The sequence below is a fragment of the Pieris brassicae genome, chromosome 2 (genome assembly GCF_905147105.1).
Source record: "Pieris brassicae chromosome 2, ilPieBrab1.1, whole genome shotgun sequence".
Classification (NCBI taxonomy): domain Eukaryota; kingdom Metazoa; phylum Arthropoda; class Insecta; order Lepidoptera; family Pieridae; genus Pieris; species Pieris brassicae.
The window spans coordinates 18,574,309-18,596,342 of record NC_059666.1 but is presented as its reverse complement, the minus strand read 5'-3'; the positions used below and the strand labels follow the sequence as shown (position 1 = coordinate 18,596,342).

General features: G+C 31.3%; 1 protein-coding gene across 3 annotated transcripts in view; it reads left to right on the top strand.

Moving 5' to 3' along the window:
• Positions 1 to 7,459: 7,459 nt before the first annotated feature.
• Positions 7,460 to 22,034, top strand: part of LOC123720620 (pyrokinin-1 receptor-like) — a 35,640-nt gene continuing 21,065 nt past the window's right edge. For 2 of the 3 annotated variants that reach the window (XM_045677312.1, XM_045677314.1), the window contains exon 1: positions 15,405 to 15,477. In XM_045677312.1, coding sequence (XP_045533268.1) covers positions 15,473 to 15,477 — 5 coding nt within the window. In that variant the 5' untranslated portion in view covers positions 15,405 to 15,472. Of the gene's footprint in view, positions 7,577 to 15,404; positions 15,478 to 22,034 lie in introns of those variants that run through there. The other variant, XM_045677313.1, reaches the window with a different exon arrangement.

Below are 22,034 nucleotides of genomic sequence, written 5' to 3'. Positions count from 1 at the left end.
CAATTTAATTTATTTTGTTTTCATAATAATTATTATTTTTAGAGCTAAATAAAACAAACCACCGGTGTTGCCAACTATCAACTATGAATCTGAAAGTCCCATTAGCTTAATAATAAGGAATCCAAAGAAATGCTACATTCCACCGATTTTTCGTATAAAACTCCGAGATATCTGTATTTTGTGTATCGAGATTTTTATGAACCTTGCTTTGTAGAGTAAAGTTTTGCGAAAGTAACTCAAGTTAAAATGATGCATAATATTTATCTTCAATGTTTTTGTACTCAGAGGATTTTAAATAAACCAGTTAGGGATTAGGATAGTTTCAAAATGTTGAATGTCCCTAAATCTAAATAGTACAAAAGTAAAAGGTTAGTTTCTAAATGAAAGGATGGCCACTTAGGGAGATAATTACCGCTGACAGATCCAAAATTCCGCTAAATCCGGCAAAAGCGCTAAGTTGGCATTCAAAGAATAGTGGCATATTACAGATTTTTTTTTTAAATAATTTTATGGCGCATATTACAGAATAGTGAAACTAAAGAGCATAATAGCAATGTTGAGCAGATCGGATTATGGGTATGTGGTATATATCCGATCCCGAAATCGTTATTATGATTACCAGACTGACGATTTCGGAATTCACCACGAATCATTTTTAATTTTTATGCGACGGGAATGTTTGATCGACACATAATTACTTCAAATTTTATTAGTGGTTTGAACATAATGTGTGTTATAATACTTACCTTATTTACTAATAACGTTCAATTAAATTATATACTTAAGATTAGTTTGTATATTTTACAAAGGTTGACAAAATATAGCTTTTTTGCGAATTACATCCTCATTATTAATTATGCTTTCGATTATGCTACTTCAAAGGCCTAAAATTCATGTTTAAAATATGATAAGTATATCATATAATGCACGGCCTGAAATTATAGAAAGTGAATTATTAGCTACACACTCAAGCCTAGGGAATGCAATCCCGCGGAAATATACGCGGGATCTCGATCTCGCGAGATCGCGTGTAATTTTTCGGGATTAATCCCGAAACATAGTATGACGAGATCCCGTTCGAGATTGATGGGATTGGGCTGCAATGGTCAGCGATTCTACACACATCCGCTCGGGACGCTTCACGCGACATTGCACATTACATAGGGTACATTGCAACGGACATTAGATGCCGGTTAGCAGATAGCACACTTGATACACTTTGTTTTTTAAGAAGTTACTTCCAAAATCTCCCGTAACTACTTTTTAATCTCCTTGAGCTATACCTACTTTGGTATTGATTATGTTCATGTTACTAAAATTGTTACTTGTTTAGTTAGTAATATTAAATGATAAAGGCTTTTGTTTTCTTTTAAATAATATGTTGTTTTAATTAACCTCACTATCACAAACATGCAATTTTCATCGTATTCAGTTATGTGAATTATTTTTTTTAAACTATACGAGATCCCGAAAATTTCGAATCTTGAATTCACGATCTCGAGTCGGGATTGCATTCCCTACTCAAGACATAGGTTGCGGCTTGTATTCTTATTTTATTATCAACTCCTTTAACGTAATTATTAATAAGTAAGAGTAAATTATTGAGGGCTATATAAGAGTAATAGAACAAAACAGCTTTATGAATATCATATAAACGGAAATTTATTAGTCCCAGATAATACTACTATGAGGAATTTCAATGTGTCCCAGCAATCTATTGGATTTACAAGAAACAACTTAGTTTGGTTATATGTGATATTAAATGTCAACTAGAAATTAAGAAAGAAACCATCAAACAATTCTATGTATTGAAATTAGTGGGCAGTTACAATAACTGTCTAGGTACAGTCCTTTTAGTTCAAAAGGAATTTAACTGAGTTTTTATATCTATTTGGCTGAGGCCATACAGCTAGTGATATTTTCGCGGCGCGGAAATATAAACAACATATTTGTAGTCTTGAGTCTTGACCCACACTTATTTGAGAAATGTAGTTATAAGGGTCTATCTAAAGAATGTTCTTTGAATCCTTATAGGATTTAGATTAATACGTTCCTAAAGTTCTTTAAGGTCCATTTCTAATTTGGGGGAGATGTCAAAATTAACAATAAATGGTGTACATTAAATATTAGAGCTCAATAATGAAAGCCATCTGGCAGAAGGAATGGTCGCATTAAGCCAGCCCCGTATAATTACAATTTCGTAACATTGCAACATTTACTTTTCACAAAAATTTTAATTACTTACCCTAAAATGTCAAATGGATTTTGTTTTTTAAATGATTAGGTTTTCCGACTAGATTTCTCTTTTATTCTAAGGCATGAAGGTCGTATTGCACTTTTTATTAAATACCTAGCGGCCTGTCCCGGCCTTCATTTTTTAAAAATAAGTATTGATTTTAATAAATATATGCGGTTCGTGGTTTTGATTACACGACGGCTATTCAGATTCTTGCTTAAAAATAATAAAAAAAACAGTCGCTTTGCCTCAGGAGACGGAGTTTTTGGAATGTAGTTATGATTGAATTTTAATATAAAAAAGTAATCGTAAAATACAGATTAAAGCTCATAACAATTAACACAGTACCTCTTTATTAATCTTAGTATTTTATAAGAGATATTATGAGAGATTTTGTAATGTTTTGAATGATTTTATAACTTATCTGGCCATAAATACTGTTACATAAAAACTTTTCCTTTTTTCAAGCTTTTTATTATTTTGAATTTGGAAACCATTTCACATATTTTTTTCGTGTTCATTATGAAGTTACAATATGGAATGGGATGTTAAAGATAATAGAGTTGCAGTGATCGCCTTGCACAAAGTGAGTTTTTTTTATGTTACAGTGGTACTGCCCCGCTCGGGCATGCCCAATTGGCTGAAGCCCGAGGCCAACGGCATGGCACTCCCACTCGGAAGGGGTTGACTGATTGCACCTCTAACACAGGTTATTTAATCACAGTTTATGGAAACAGTGCTTAAATCCATAGATTCGTGGCCAAACAGATTAAAGACCTGTATAACATCCAAAGCTGGCCATTTCGAAAATAATTTATTTTTCTTTGCTGAGCTTTTAATAAATATATAGGTATAAATTGTAATAATAATACATTAGGTACTTCATTAAAAAAAAGCATTTTCATTTGTAACAGGCTGGACTAGGTAGACAAACTTCAAGAGCAAATACCTAATAAAATCCTGCCTAAAATTACAATTTAACCATAAATTAGACTATTACGTTACTTTATATAATCTAAATGCTTCGATTATGCAAACGATTCCCGAGTTAATAAAATTGCCATCCTCCTGACACCAATTAACGACAAGCTTTGCAACAGAATAACGTAAAAATTTCATCTAGCAATTAGCGTAAAAAACTGTTGGGAAAATTCAAAACTATTTGCTGAAACAATATATTGCATGAGTGAAAAATATTTTACGGCAGCGTCCAGCACGTGACGGTTAGTATAGAGAAAAAAACTAAAATGTTAGCAATCTTTCTAGATTGGATTTCGCTCTACAGTTACAAAATGTTTTCTATTTTGTTGTACCTGACCTGTATTTAATTGTTATATTGTTCAATGATCCCAACTCTAGTATTGTCTTTTATAACATTCATTAACTTTTACATATTTAAAGAAAACACTTATTTAACGGATTGAATCTATATATTATTATAAACTTATAATTATTTTACCTAAATTTTCCCGACGTTTCGCGTGCTTTACAGTGTGCGCGTGACCACGACTGAAGACTGGTGACTGAGAACAAAAGGTGTTGAATGTCAATTTCTCTACAGCTGTGCTATTTTGGACATTTAACACCTTTTGTCTTCAGTCACCGTGACCATGTACATTACTTCTTTACTGAATTCGACGGAGTATTAAACGTATGAAAAATCTTAGCTTTAATCAAAGACGTTGATTTATTTATATACTACCATTAACTAATATTTTTATTTTATATTCAGTTTGGTGCAGTACTGAGGAGACGTTAAGCACCGGGATCATAAGCGGGATAGCTGGGGCAGGACAGTTCGTGAGATCCACTCACTCAGTACTTATACAGAGTTGGCTTTGCTAAAATTATGGTAGCTACTGATCTCTAGATCAACGCAATTATACTTTATCTTTACAAAATAAGTAGCATCGTTTACAGTATTTAGTTCATTTCTTCTATTTTACACGCACACTGTTAGATTTTTTTGTGAAAGTACGAATTTATTCTAAGTACTTTTCACACAGGCTAGTTTCTATGGTATTGTATTTTTTTATTACAAGCTTTACTATAAATTTTGTCTGGCCTTTTTTAAATAATTAATCAATTTAAAGAACTGAAAACGAACTGAAAATTTACTGAAATGTATAGCCTTGGTATTAGACTTATACTATTTTATAGATAATGTTGTCCCTAGAGTAATAATTGTCTCTTATGGCAAGATTAGTAATAATAGACAAATATCCTTTGCTTATTGTTGCATAATTTGAATGTATGATAAATGATAGGCATCTCAAACATTATATTGTTAAGATAAATGTTCTGAGTTGGTGATGTTTGGTTGGTTTGGTTTAAAATTTATTTATCTATGTATTAAAAAAAACTCACAGCTTACTAACACAAAATATTTTTAAATCTGAACGCTAGTTAAAAGGTTTACGCACTTAACAATAATAAATGAGAATGTGTTTATTTGTGTGTATTTAAATCTGCTTGATACAGAAAATGACTTTAGTGAAAAAAATAGTCTGGGTGTACAACGCATATAGAACACACCTAATTTTAAAATGATTTATTTTCCATTAAACACACACATTTTTCAGCTACGAGGCAGGAGATTAAACGTATGTGATATCAATAACTAAACTGTCGATTAAGACTTACTACACTAGAACGGTAAATACGTACTAGTGTATTAAGAAACGGTTTTTATATAGGATTCTTCATCGAAGTTCATTAATTGATAAAAGAATTTGCTCTGTAAATCATAAGGGCCATAGCAATTACAATTCAAATTGATTGAAGATTTTGAGTTCATGTTGAGAGATGTACGATATTGATAGACCTATAACGAAATTGCAATAAAACACCGGTATCGCTGTTATAAGTTGTAGAGTACCTATGGTTTCCCCAACTATATTTAGCATGTCTATAGTTGATACATACAGACAAGTTTGTATGAAAGCGTGGAAGGAGAACAAGATATGTAATACATTTTTGAATTTTCTTTTCAACCTAGTAAGTTTTAACGATATAAATTTAAATTAATTAAACTGTATACAATGAAATATACTTGGCAAGTGCTAGGTTCATTGCCTTATGTATATCACTGCCTATTAATGTCGCGTTGAAACTTATTTACAAAGAATAAGGTCATATTTAAATCGAGCAACGTTTAAAAATTACTTAAAACAGTTCGTAAAATAAAATACATTGATGGATTATGTATTACATGTCTTATTTTGAGTTCACTTATCAACACAATGAAGTGAACCGTAAAGGAGTATATATAATGTATTATGAATTACGAAATTACATGTAAATGGCATAAAAATTACGTACTGTTTTACCTTAACAGCTTTTTTTGTACAACAATAAACAATTTTTGTAAAAAATCGTGCACAGGTTTTATTTTCACAACAGATGTTGATCACGCGATACAATGATGTATTATGGATTCACCCTATAAATAAACAATCCAAATTCTAACATAGTAATAACATGAACACAAAGTTCGTGATCATTGATTTTAACCGGTTCTTGAGTCTCCATAGTAAACTATGTAAAAAAGTTTTTCATATTAAAATAAATGAATGCCATAAATACAGAAACTTGAAACTCAGGCCCGCTTTGGTTGAAGTTATTGTGTTTCTGTTGTATTAACAAATTAAAATATATTTTATCTCAAAATGTTATATCACCCGAAAACATGAAATTATTTTCTGAAATAAACTAATGTTAGAGGACTAATCTACCACAATTTATAAAACTTCTGGAACAATTACTGCATATTATTATTATATATATAAAAAATAAATAAAACGTTTGTTAAAACATTGCTAAAACCGTGGTTATAACATAATCTTGTCGAATATAACTTGAGCTGGTAAAGATTTTTACACTTTATATCATTAGAGCCAATTTAGATTACATATTTTTATATAAGAATATCTTGTGACTTCAGCACTACGGAAATCGAATGATTTATATTGAAATTGTATTTCTCGAAAATATAATGTTCTCTTTGCCCTTCCTTCCTTCATCATCATCTGTAGTACTGTTTTTGTTACCATGATTAGTATCCACATAGTTTTATAATGAGGCTGGTAAGAATCTGTTTTAGGAACATTTTTCTGATTTTTAAGAAGTCTAATCTATACGGTTCGGCGTATTCAACAAGCACTTGATCACGAAGGTACGTATAGTATAAAAATATTTTGTAACAATAGAGCTAGAACTCTTACACTAAAGCTCTCATCTGCAGTGCATTCAATGCAAACTTGCGTCTTTGTTACCTTTCTATGATCAAACTTATGTTTACCTGTATACCAATTTAAACTTTTCTACTTTGTGCATATTGAATTGACGAAGAATTCTACTTTGATTAAAAATAAAAGAAAGTTATTATCATTTGATGGTTTCACTGAATGTACTTTGACATTTCCACAAATCGAATATGATTGGAATAATGGGATATGAACTGCGGAAATGTATAAATAAATGTTAGCGTCTCGAAAAATCCAGTAGTGAGTTTGGTTAACGTGTTCTAGATAGACCTAAAAGCCTACGGGACTACCGACGGCATTGCCTCAGCAATAAAAATCGAGCGTCTTGTTATCTATGATATATTTACTTAAGTGTTATCGGTTCGGATATACCCAAGTTTTAAAAAGAGAAATTTGGTGTGAAAATTATATATTAATCCATTACCAACGAAAGAGCAACCTTTAATAGTATATATGAAACATCGGTTAAAAGACAAATGCTTTTAAATGAATCTTAGAACATTTAATATTTTCCCCTTAGTATTCATCAGCTTCAAAGCTTAATACACTGCGTATTAAAAAAATTTTAAGGAATCAATATTTTATGTAAATTAAACGATAAAGAACAACAACAAGTGTCAAAATGTTTTCTACATCATATAAAATTGATAGATGCTAAGATATTAATTACTTAATGTCCATTACAATTAAAAAAATAAAAATAAAACACTGATAAAGCCGTAATAACATTATTATAAGCAAATTTTACTTAAAAGGATTGCGTGAAAGTAGATTTTTATATTGTTAATTAGCACGTAACATTTATCATATTGATCGATTTATCTTAGTTATTTAAATTCAATAATAACAGTTTAAGTATTAAGTGTTGTATTTGATAATGACCTTTAGGAATGTTCCGCCTTTTCTCAAATTCTCACGTTAGTCAACCATAGACCACTTCAGTTGTGTGCGTCGCGTGCTAGCTTACAGTAGCGCAGCGCGTTCTTAAACCATAGAGTTTATTACGAAATATAAATTGGTATTACGTGATTGTGTATAATCAAACTTGAATTTGGAAGTTTACTACTTTATAGAGGTTTGATTGATTTATTAATAATATCATTTTAACTTGAACGTTGAACAATAATATATTAAATTATTATAGATTTACATTAGATTTTAAGATTAAAGTGTGTTAAACGTTATATTTTAAAATTCTAATATTAATATTTAACCTTCAATATATAATCATCACGTTGTATTATTCGTAGCTTATTCAATGATATTTTCTAAATGTATATTTAACGAATTTATAGATAATAATAACATTATTACAAAAAATCGTTAGGTACTTAGATAGTATGTAATAACTATTGGATACAAATTCAAAGATTTACTTATTTGTTGTAACAGACATTATAAATCATAACGAAATTTATGTTTAACTTAATCCGAATTCTTAATTTTAATTTATTAGGATAATAGTTAATATTAACACAGCAAGTAATGCACTTTGTTTTGTATTTGGTACTGGTACAATTAATTTCGAAGTCATCTTTAGTAATTTCATTATCTTTTAGAACAAGTACTCCATGTTATGTTTCATAAGTCACAAAAACGCAAATCCTCGATATTTCTATGTCTGTTCTAATAAACACATTTTTTGTTACTTAACAACGCAAAACAGTTATTGTTTCGTTGGGAATCAAGCCTTCCGGATCAACGCAATGTTATCTACTAAGCCAGGGTAAGGTCGTTTACTGTAACACCATTCCCTATTCATTGAAATTAATTATTTCCATTCAGTCTACGAAGGCTACGGATTGTAGACATGATGGTTATTGTCGTAGCCCGTAGGCCTGAAAGTGGTCTCTGTTGAGCTATTTATTTTAATAATTGTATTAATGTCGTAATCAAAGTTTAGTTACTACACTTTAGCAGAATCTCATATAATATTGTCTTTGGGTTAGGAGAGAAGAACTTTAGTCGTCATGATTGCTTTACAGAGACTCGTTGTTGACCTTTTAGGGATTACGCTTTTTAAAATTAACTCTGTTTTAGTTTTCTAAATTAATTAAAGTTATATGTTACATTTTATTTATTGATTCACATTGGTAACAGTTTGCTTTTATGAAAATCAATATTTAAAAATGTATAATAAATATAAATAAAAAAATATACTACATTTCCTCATTACCTTTCCGTATAGATAAAGCAATAGCGAAATATTGATATACATTTGCAAAAGCTGTGTTTTTCAAAAAAGGTCTTAGTGTAAGTATTAAACTCGTATTCTATTAAATATTCGGAAGGGTAGAAAGTAATCGAATATTTACGGAACTATTTGCTACTGAGATAGTGAGATCAGATAAAAAATTATTCCACAAACTTTTGCCTGGTTTCATTTAATTTTCATGTAATTCTACAGTCTCAGCTCAGCTATCAGCATAGGATATGGAATTTACTGCTGTATATTTCTTACGTATATCTAAAATATTCTTTAACGCTCATGTTTTAATTTTGGTTAAAGCTTACTTATTATTATAATACAATTATATTAACATTCATTTCATATCGTGTGTATTACCACATAAATATGGTAAATACTGCCATAACGCCGCGATGTCCGATACACCTATATTATAAAACGTGGACTAATAAAGAAATGTGTGTTACCATGGTAACATGAATCAACATCGTAACCATGGTAGCAACACAGTACATTATAATAAGCCTTTAAAGGTCTCGCTTAACTTCAAATGGCAATTGAAAGTATTGCCCTTTTCACTCTTGTGTCGCTTTGTACAGAAACAACTAAAACATTCTTTAATTAATAGTTCCAGTTGTGAAGGCCGTTGGTGTTTAAGAAGTGTCATTGATATAAAATTAAAAGAATATAAATTATAAAGTTTTGTAAAAGTCTACTTGTATAACAAACATTTAGGGAAAGGAAAATTCAAGGTAACCTGTGAAAAGTAATCACAACCGTACTGGTTTTGAGTGCCCGAAATAAGGTTATTATAATTAACTTCAATTAATTGATACAGCGTTATTTGTATTTTATTTAGTTCTTTATAGATGTTTTATTGCGTTATTTTTAATTAATACAATGTTATCAGCATATTAATTAACAATTAAATCATAACCCTTTATTGACTTAAATGTTATTAAACAAAGAAAATTAATTTAATTTAATTTTGTGTCCAAATTAATTATAGAATTAAAGTGAGACTTTAAATTATTCATAAACGGACTTTTAAGTAACAAAGTAGGTTTTATTTCGGAATAAATATGCAACGCTGGAATATGAAAATGAAGGAAATATTTAACTTAATCTTTCCGCCGGCCTATTAAATCAGATACATGCTATAGTGTACCATCAAACCGGCGGTTACGTGGCCACTCAGTGTCATTGTGCGTCCTTTATAGGTTACAAAACATAGCATATTGGTCGAGCGGACATAATGGTACAATTTCAAATCTTATAACTTTTGACTATATGTATAAAGTATTACAATCTTGCCAAGTTATAAACAAGGTCATGTGTCCCTGAACAACCAAAAGCCATATAAGATGTTAAGCAAGCGTTAAGAAATATTTTAATTTCAACTTAAACTAACATTTGTGATAATTGAACACAAGACGTTTTTTTTGTAATTTCAGATATGATATAAGGAAATATAGTCACGGAATAAACAAAAGGTATTGCGAGTATAAAAAAAGAATAATCCTGTATTTGTAATGGAACTACTTTCATATGATCTTGTTATGTAAACAATTTATTTATATTCGGTAAAAACAAAAGCGTATCAGGAGCCAAAACTAGTTTATCTCATTATAAATACGTTAACAAGTATCAATTAAAACTACAGCAATAAATACGATATTTTTAAAGAAATATGTAATTAAGTTTTGTGTTATTGTATGTTATAATTAACAGCTTTTAGTTAAAGCACTTACGTTTGTTAATAGTAAATCGGGTTATGCTTTTTGATGCCAATTGCTTTATATCTATTTAGTTTTGAATTAGTTGAAATCATTGTTTTTAGTAAGGTATTAGTATTAAATTAGGATATACGATTTAAATTTTGAAGGTAAAAACTCAAGAAACAACCTTTGTCTCTTGCTAATTTTTACAAATTATTTACCATCAATTTGAATTAGTGTAGATAAGTGACCTCTGTATCCCTTGTTCAAAAATTCTTCTGTTTTATATACCGTATGATTCTAGACGGATAGGTTAGGTTAGTGACTTATTCAACCAATCAGAGCGCACATTCCGTTTGGTTATCGCTTATTTATTATTTTGCGCGTGAGTTCGGTAAGTTAATCAATTTACGAAAATGTGGGCGTAAAATAATACAATTTATCTCTCGTTTAGAATCCTACGAAAGTTTATAAATTTCGTTGGATTTTTGTCTTATTTCATAGACAGTTAATTTGACTAAATATATACAACAATAGAAGGTAAATAGCCTCAGATAAATAGCATTCAATCCGAAGCTCATATGCGTCAATGTTGTATAGTGTGTCTACGTCTTTGCGTAACATAACTCGACACTTTGGCAAACATAGTGGGTGGCTGAAACTTACACTTATAAAATAATGTTTTATTTTTCTCTCATTACTGTGGAAATAACACATGCAAAAGTATAACTCGTTCGTAAGTAGAAACATTAAAAAACTATTAAGTAACACACTGTTCAAATAGAATATTGAAAGATAATGACTTAAATATTAGTATAATTCTCGAAATTTAACTGTCTTTTGACAGTCGCTGCGTTTATTGGGAATAGTCTATGAATAACTTTGGACCAATTGGAAATATTGTATATAGTTTTCGTTGTATTATTCAGTTCAGTTAGTAGCTGACGCGACCGTGGTCTTAACTACAACAATAATTGTCATTGGTTAACGCAATTACTGGTAAAACTTCTTTAACTGACTTTTTTAACCTTATTTTAACTGTCTTTCGCTGACCATGATTTGGGATTAAATGCCTTCAATTAAAAATTGACAACATATTACCATCGATCGCAGTCCTCAGTCAAACAATATTCTACGACTTGCTGTTACGAATGTCAAACTAGTAAAGATTGCATGTAGACTAGAAATCCCCTAATTGGATTGAATAATGATTAAACATTAGTTACGATATTATATAGTTCTAGAGTTAATTAACATCAAAGGACGCCAAACTTGATAATTTAACAATATATTTCCTGTTCAAAGCCCTAAATACTTTCACATCATATATATATCAATTCACTAGCGCCCGCGACTTCTTCCGCGTAAAATTCTCGTATAATTATACAAAGTCCAAATGCTGCTATGCTAACCCTGATCTTATGTTACATATCATAATGTTACATAATCATAATGGATGGAATGGAAAATATTATCGATATATAGAATTTTTTTTTACTCATATATGAGTTTTCACTTCTATAGAATACATATGTGCTATGACAACAAATATATTGAGGAAGATACATTGCTTCATATGAGCAGAAATATACTACATTTCATAAAACATATTTCTGTTCTATTAAATCGTAAATCTAGGTAAATATAGCGATTACAATCACCATATGCAATTGTTCTTGCTCACGTTGTTCACTGATTCGTATTATTTATTATCTTTATATTAATATTTTAGCTTTATAGTTTTTGAACTCATTTAAAGAACATAACGAAAATCAAACAGACATTCGTTTCATATATAAATTGTATTTTAGAAGTCGTAAAGTATATTCAGTGCTCAAACAACTATTATTTAATAATACACACTAATACTACATAATATTTTATGTAGACACACTACCAGCTTAACAAGCTGATGCCCGCGTATTTGCGAATTTGGAGAAATTATCCAACCTAGTCCAAAGAGGATGCACTAATTACACTTTCCAGACGCCTATTCCAGCCACTTCTTGGTTTGGAGGAAAGTTCTTCAGTTTTAAAGATATGTATTTTCACTTAAAATGAAGAGCTTCTCAATTCTTGAAACATTATAGTAGCCAGTAAGGATTTTATAGGTTTCAATGAGATTACCTTTTAATCGTCTACTTCATAAATCAGTAAGATCAAGGGCTGTCAGGCGCTCATTATAAGGGTCGTTTCTAATTGCTTTGACCATTTTCATGGTTTTTCTTTAAACCCTTCAAGCATGTTAATCTCCTTTATGAAATAAGGATTCCAAATGTTGTAGGTATACTCGAATAGTAGAAGTATTAATTTGTGTTGACGATGTTAAGTCAAATTAAATAAATATCTACAATATTTATCTCGACCCCCGAAGTTTTAAAGCCAACTTTTAATGTGCTGAGGTTAAATAGATTATATAACCAAATCATAATCTATTTCGCTTAGTGTTTATATACATCTTATTTTATTGCCCTAAAATAAGAACTTATTACAACTAACAGTCGGAGTGTCATAAAGAGCAGAATGTCTATGGTTCTGTGTAGTGTAAATTGATCTATTGGTGATGTGCCAAAATATATTTATGATCCTATTTTATATTTTTACTAGTGAGCCAGTCAATATTAATTTCACGTATTTTAAAATTAAAGTGAAGAACTCAAAATCATTTTTAAAAAACTAGTATCGTATGAAAAATTTACAATTCGCGTGCTTTCCAGAAACTATTCCATACTTCGAATTATTCTCTTCTTCAGATTCAAATACACGGATAAAGTTATTTGACAAATTATTTATGCAGTGTTGAAGGTCCTGCCTTTAACCTAATGAAGAAACCTCGAGCAGTCGGAACTTTTACCTACTGACATGAAACACTTATTTAACCTACGAAAAATGTTATTGTGTTCAATCCTTAATCCTTACGTCGTCTTTGAGTGTGGATTATGAAGTTCTGTTTAATGGAGCGGATTGTACTTCTAAACCCATTACAGAATTAACATTGGACCAATAAACTTAAGCTTTTGTTCGTGAGGAAATTTGAATATTTCTGTCTGGTTCTTAAAAAGTATAGTGATTTCGACCAGTTTGATAAAATAATTGTTTCGCCTTATACTACGTAAAATGTTGTGATATGCGGTTATACGTTGTTCAGTACTAGTTATTATTATTTAGCCTTAATTGATTAACAACCTAAAATATTTACAACACAACACAAAATTAATATATATAAAATTGAATTTAGAATGCAAATTACATTAAATAAAGTTAAGTACACATTTGGTTGGCTCCTTAGTGTAGGGTTGAATCCCCATCTTGGGTATAGGCTTCCTCCAGTTTAAGCCATTCATTCCGTTTTTGGACATTTACATATATATGTCTATAACAGATAGGGGTTGAGGTTGGAATTTCAATTGTAGTCGTGTGACGCGCTCCAATAACGCCTTATTTTGTTATTTTTTAATGTAGGGTATGTTGGGTGCGTAAAGTCTTTGCTAATTTTGCCAGCCTAACTCCTTCCAGAAGCACAGAAGTCTCCCGGACACTTTACAGGCTTCGCGGAGTGACCTCACTGGTCCGAGGTTGTGCGTTGATTAGCCACAGCCTCGCATTCCAGGACTACGTGGGTGAAAATTCCTCTACGCTGAAACAGCCTCTGCGCAAGGGGCTGTCTGTTGCGCCTAGGACAAAAAGATGTTTATTAAGGACAATGGCCCGTGATTGTCCCTATCATTGTTCAGAAGTCGCTTAGTAAGTTGCGGGTTAATAGTCGGCAGAGCCATTTGGGATTGTTTGCAATCCACACTTCGCGACCATCGTTGATGCTGGAGTTCAGGTTCGTTCTAGGGAGAAGGTCATGAATCCTCTTCTCTCAGTATATGATATTTCTTGTTAAATATTAGTTGGTTAGTGATTCTATCACATGGCGCTGCTATAAGAGGTTGGTACTCTATTGACCTGTTGAGAATCACTGTGTGTGTACTATAGTGATTTTTTCCCCATAGATCCAATACCATAAGCCTGATGGCAGCTAGGGCTGCCTCCTGCTGTATGTGTAGGTACAGAGGTAAGATCTGCAGGGCTATCTCCATTGCTGCAGTTGGAGTTGTTCTCATACAACCGCTAGCAGCGGACAAGGCAAGCCATTGGAACCGTCCAAGTTTCGTGATTGCCGTGATTTTTTAATGTATTCTCGAATCGAAAATGAAGTCGATCGATTATGAAAACTATGCCAGCCGGGTTTGTCTGATGTGGCAGAATATATATTATGACGTGTACTTCTATGATACATTCCTTCGTGCCTCTGCCAGGCCTGCAGGTCTCAGTACTAGTACATCAATATAATTATACTCTTTAAACCATATATTTGTCTCTTTCTGTCAGACTGTATTTCGTTGTGGTAATAATAGACCGATTTAGTTTTTACGATTGAGAGGATTCGTCTTTTACTTTTATATTTATATCTGTTATAGGTTGCTTTGAGCAGTTTATTTATTACAAAAAGTAAGAGGAAAAAAATAAGTCCTTAAGCAGGAAAACATTTATCTCGACATGTCAATGCAGGAAGATTTTTATAATCCGGAAAAGCAGATATTTTTCTATAGGTATTCATACGCAAGACAATTTTGTTCTTATTCTTAAAGTGTATTGCATGAGATTTCAAAGCAAATAGGTTCTCTAAGCACAACTGTAAGAATCTCATTAGCAAATTGCCTTTTTTGATAGTTATTTTATTAAGCAGACAAATCATTTTTCTTTACCTTCAACGAATGTTGTTTCTCTGAAAATCGAACTGGAGTCACTTTAGTTGCCTCGCCGAATAAATGTTGGCAAGAAAATGACGAAATACAATGTGCTGAACACTACCGAAAATCGTTTAATCCCGGAAATTAAAGTTTTAATGTAGTTGGTAATTGGCAATTACTATAAGTATAATAATGGCAATTTTTCAACTCGTACATTATTATTATTAACGTGGTATCTTTTCATTTAAATGCTAATGAGTTTTATTTCGCTTAACTTTTTGCTGTTTGAATAAATGTATGATTAATGTGTAAATTATCATTCCTCAATGCTGTAAGTCTCTCAATTTTAAATTTAATATAAAAAATTCTTCGTATAATTTATAAATCTTTGGTTTAGAACAACTTTATAGACTAGTACTGAGCGGTTTCTTAGTCTGAGAGATAGGTAAATGTTTCATAGATAATTATGATTGTTACGCCTGCTATTTTCAAATATTCTTTAATTTATTTTGAATTTGTTTGAAATTCTATTACGAATAATGCACGTATAATATACAGACTAAAAATATAACATTATGGCAATCAAAAAGGAAACAAATACCATACACGATTTGAATATGATGGGAATAATGTGTTTGGTGTCGCAGACTACTAGTAAATCTCGTCTAATGAACTCTTAAACATGTACTTACTCACTCCTTTCTTTAACTCGGAGAAGCTACTATATTTATTTAATTAGTTTAAGTTTTAATAATCATCTGTTGTCAAAATCTATTGATAATAACCCGTACATAAACGCATTCACGTACAACATAGTCCGGCCGTGTCCATGACACAGTCACACCCCATGTTTCTAGACACTGGTGGGACATCAAAGAAGCATATATTTTATGTCTATGATCTGTTTAAGCACTTGTTATTTATAAAAAACCTTTACTATAAATATTAACAATAATAGAGGTCGACATAGCCATTGAGGTAGTAGTCATACTATTTGTTTATTAATAGCTATTTTAGTCGTAGATTAAATCTGTATAAAATTACATTGAAATCGCATGTTCTTTCAAAACTCCCATCTGTCTTCAAACAACTTTCAGTTTTTCAGTTTGTATTCTTAACTTTGTTAAATTAGATTTTTTTTCGCGTTTTTTAAATTCCTACTCATTTTCTTATGTTTGTTTGCATTCAATAGAGAAAATCGTAGTGAATGATGTTAGCGAAGTGTCTAAAATGAGACTTACAAGATGTAAAGTGCTTATTTCTTCTATATTTGTACCGCAGCTTCAGATCACGTTTTTTTTTAAATATCTTAAAAAAAAGCAAGGTGCTAACAGCAGTGTTGGCCTAGTGGCTTCAGCGTACGACTCTCATCCCTGAGGTCGTAGGTTCAATCCCCGTCTGTGCACCAATGGACTTTCTATCTATGTGCGCATTTAACATTAGCTCGAGCGGTGAAGGAAAACATCGTGAAGAAACCGGCTTGCCTTAGACCCAAAAAGTCGACGGCGTCAGGCACAGAAGGCTCATCACCTTGCCTATTCCATTAACAAATGATCTTGTAGCAGATACGGATATCTGAGGCCTAGACCTAAAAAGGTTGTAGCGCCATTGATTTTTTAATTTTATTGTACTGGCTATAGGCGATTAAATAAGTAATTCGAAATTGTAGGATCTGATATAACCATTATTTATTATAACCTTGGGCCTATAACCTACACAAATTGCTGCAAAACTTGACTATAAATTGTTTGATATTATTTACACAATCTAACAGAAATCTTGCAAATATTTACTAAGTACTTACCAATGAGGCTATATAGTAGATCACCGGTAATCCGGCCCCTGTCTAATCCAGCACCCCCTGTATTCCGACACGGTCTATTATTTATTATTGAATTTATTCACAATCTGCGCTTATGTATGATTGAACAAGTTGTAACTTGTACCACCACTATTGTGCTCGACGCGTAGGGTAATGTTTTGATTCTGATTGCTTAGTTTGAATTTGAAATTTGAAGAAGATAGCGGTGCAGTCTAGCGTTTACTGTGTGATTTACGTAGGTAGGAACCTAGTGATGTCGTCACAAGCTGAGAAGCGAAAGCGCAAAATAACGAATCTTTTAATAGTTTACCAAGTGAATACGACGTAGGCCTTAGATGTATGTAATATAACATATAGAATCTCATCATTGGATTTGTAATTTGCCGATTACAAGGTACTATTTTGTAAAAAAAAAACCGGACTATAGGGGGTTTTAGACAGTACTCTATAATTCGAAAATACACTGCTCTTCAAAATGTTTGTCGGATTATCGGAGGTACACTATATTTACGTCTGTTTCATGAAAATATGACAAATGTACCATTTTCTAATACATGATACAAAGGTAGAATTTTTGTTCTATATAGATTTAAAACAATTGAATTAGTCATGAAGGATAAGCCTTAAGTTTTTGTGTGGCTATATTTTTATTTGCTATTTACAGCTTTACTTACAACTTCACTCGTTCCTGTACCATGGTTACGATGTAGTTGAAAGAAAAAAATTTTGTAACCGGATTAAAACTATTTGTAGTATTATAAACTTATAAATGTTTACATTTAAAATTATGTAAATAATTATAAATTATTAAAATTAAAATTGTTTTCTTTCAATGTGTAAAAGTTATGTTAACCAAAGACAATACTACGATATAGTTTTTATGTTGTGATTTTATAAATGATAACCGTGGTTCACGCTTTATAATAAGACTGTTTGTTAAGTTCTATAGAACATTCACAATTAAAGGTTTTAATATGATATTAATTATCGTACATGATGGTAAATTTCATAATTGTCAATTTTGCATAAATAACAGCGACCAGGATTTACATTTTAACTTATTTTAAAATACAGAATTATGAAGCAAAAAATTACATAATACAACTTTGAAATGGAAAAAAAAAATTCACATAATTTTTGGTGTAGAGAATTTACTTTAATTGCAATAATTTTAAATATAAATATTATGAAATGTTTTTACAAACTAATTGTATGATAAAAATATATTTATATATTAGCGTTATGTATGCGCTCAGTTATCTTGGTTAATGGAAATTTTTCAGTCATTACATTCAGATATAGGTTTTATTAACAGAGACTTTGCATTGAAATGACACATGACGATTTTAAATAAATTAAATATGTGTTAGAATTATACATTAAATAATATCTTTGGGATTTTTTTCTTTTTTTTTTTCCTTTTATAGAACCAATATATCTAAAAATCCATATGTCAATTTACAGTTTTTTAGGGTTACAAAGTGTGGAAAAATTAATAACACAACCCATATTAATATTTTGAAGCGGAAAATCACTGCAATCTTTTAACTATATTCACACGCCAATGAAAGAGATGAAATCAATGGCGCTACAACCTTTTTAGGTCTGGGCCTTAGATTTCTGTATCTGTTTCATGACCATTTGTTAATCTAATGGGCAAGTAGGTGATTCTCCTTCTGTGCCTGACGCACGCGATTTTTGGGTCTAAGTCTAGACGGTTTTCTCACCATATTTGCCTTCACAGTTCGAGCGAACGCAAAATGCGCACACGGACAGTCCATTGGTGCACAGCCGGGCATCGCACCTTCGACCTCAGGCATGAGAGTCGGACGCTGAAGCCACTAGGCCAACACTGCTCAAAATGAAAAAGATACAAGATTTTTTTATTTATCTGATTTATAAAATAACTTAAGTCTAAAATGAAATAGTATTTTAAATAATTATTCTAACTTGGTCTTAGACAAGTTAATTGCTTGAATTCAAATAAAGAGAAAATAAAAACGTCTATTATCTATTGGTAATTTTAAACTATATAACTATTAAATATAAACGTTATAAATTAGTAAAATTATATTATTAAAATTGTTTTTCGACCGTGGATCAAATTAAAATAAATATCTTATTATTATTGTAGTTTAAACTTAAAACATACACAAACTAGAATAGGATTTTATAATAGAATTCGCGTCTATTTCTATCGTAATATATAAATTGTCTATTGAAATATTATCTGCTCCTTCAGGCTTCAGAATGACAATTGACACTATAAATAACTGTCATAAATCGTCAGTGCCCTATTGTCGCGCTTTCTCATAAAAATTGGAACAAACTTGCATGATGTTATTGTCTGAATGTCGTAAATCTTATTTTTATAGTTCATAAATGAATATTGTCACTAAACGTTTAACGATAATTCAATGAATTATTGGTATTTATATCCGTTACTGGTATTTTATGATTCATTAATATTACTGCAAACCAAAATTTAAATTAAATAATAAACACAAATTTTCATAATAAAGGTGCTTCCTATCTGTCATTCTGCTTCGATTTTTGAGTCTCACTCAAACTCAAACTCAGTGTAAATCAAAAACATTCGGTTTTTAAGAAATCATACTTAAAGCCTTTGAATCTTATCCTACGACTTGTGGGGGTTATAACAATGTGTATTACTACACTACAGTGTAGTAATACATTAGAATTTGTATATATATTTTTAACAACAAAATCCGCGCTGTCACACCTGTCAGACATCGAATTTGTCTTGAATTTTTTGTGACGAATATAGGTTTCATATCAAGAAATGTTAATAATTTTAATATTTCAAGAGTTATAATATCACCCCTTGGTTACTTTCCCAAATTGACGGTTTTCATTGCACTTCATCGTGCACCACCCCTATGTGGGACCAGGGCCTGAAAATAATTCGACTTACGTGGTTTTTAAAGAAAAGTGTACCAATTCCTAAAAGGCCGGGAACTTACCCGAGCCAAGTATCGATGGTGAAGATCTCGGATGTAGCGCATTTGATTATCACAATGCTTATTGAAACTTAAAAAGCAACCACTCGCGGGCCTTTTGGCATTGAGGTCCGATTGCCCATGGGTGGTGGTATCACATAGCATCAGGCGAGCCTCCTGCCCGTTTGCCCCCTGTTAAATATAAAAAAAATAAGTGAACAACAATTACTTTAAATTTAAAATAATGAAACCAATGACCATGTTGTTCATGCCATTATAGAACAGGTTTAAAATGTAAAATTAATATTGAGAGACAAATGTCTGCTTGCTTTAATAATTGCTTGTGTTTAATTAAGGTCTTTTGCTCACGATAATAGTGAATTTCTTTTAAAATCATGCAAATGAAGGCCAGCATTGTTGTATAATGATGCATTATGATAAATAATGCTACGTAACAATTTTAATTGCCTTAACGTCTATTTGCGCAAGTGTCACAATAATTTTATTACTGCTTGGCTATATCATATACATATTTAGTCCATACGTGGAGACATTCGACGTGATATCTCAGTAGAATGAAACGTACGACGGCTCTGTCTTTTGTTCTATATGCTCACTCATTGAGACGATTTTATATCTTAATTATTAAAAGTGATAAATGTTCAATATGTATCCTGTGAGCGATTTGATCACTCACGTTAGCACGAGATCCCTTGAGGATTAGAATGTAAAACAAAAGACAAACGCGATGGCGTGTTTAGTCCGATTGCTATTGGCCGACGGACTTTTGGTCCAATTTAAAACTTTTGATGACAATTAAGCGTATGTTCTCTTTATGACAGCGGTATTACTGTTCGCTATTTTTTATAAGGATATAGTTAAGGAGTTAAAACCTATGAAGATACATGCTGGATAGATTTCATCGTACTATAACTTTGTTTCCCCAAGCAAATAGATAGAGTATTCGAAATCATGAATTGATGTGTATGTGAAAAGTTACATGTGTCCATTCAAAAATAATCGGACGCTTTGTTTGTATCTGGCGAGAGAAAACGTTGATTGAATAAATGTTATTTTAATTGCCAAATTTTCCGGCGAAAATGATAGATTTTCTATCCGATATTGGGCAGATAATTAAAATCCCGGGTAATCGGATACTCGTGTATTAAATAAAAATATAAATAAAAGATATATTATGAAAGAAAACAATTTTTTAACCGGATTAAAGCTATTTCTATTATTATTTATTTATTTATTTGGACCACATAATTAGGACAATCACATGATATAAATTGACATACATACAATAATATAAAAAGCGGTGAGGTCCCCATGACATGTGGACACGACCAGCGAAATCAAGTAGATACACTAAACAGTGTTAATACAAACAACCATAAAAATTAAAATACAAACTATAAAATAATTAAACTATTTGAACAAAAAAAAAAAGCGGTAGTGTGCTCTAATTCTACTCTTAGCTGAGGACAGAGAACCATGAAAAATGTCAAAACTCTGTGCAATTTCATTATGGTAGCGATATAACCTATTAATTGGAGAGTTTCTGGCAACGTTTGTTCGACAATGTGGGATGTGAAACATCTTCGATCGTATAAACGCCCCGAGGAACTTGTATGGATAAACTAAGATTTCTGGGCATTCCATAAGTCCGTTAATTACCTTAATTTTTTTTACATAATTTTAAATTTAAATGTCTTCATTCACCGTGACCACGCACGCTGTAAAGCACGCGAAACGTCGGAAATATTTAAATTTAAAATTATGCAAAAAAAATTAATTATAAGTTTATAATAATACAAATAGCTTTAATCCGGTTAAAAAATTGTATTATCTCAATGTGTAAAAGCTATGTTAACAAAAGACGACATATTATGAATTAATTCCAATCGAAAATGTCATAATATCTTTATTCGATAACATCTGTTAATCGCGTAATCACACCATTTTCGTCAAGTCGTACGCTATATCAAAGCCGTGAAAGGATATTCCCCTGATCGGTGGTTTTAGAGTCGAGCTACTCGGCATGGTGGGCGTTAAAATCGCTAGGTATCAAGATTTCAGAGGTATGGAGCCCTTTGGACCAGG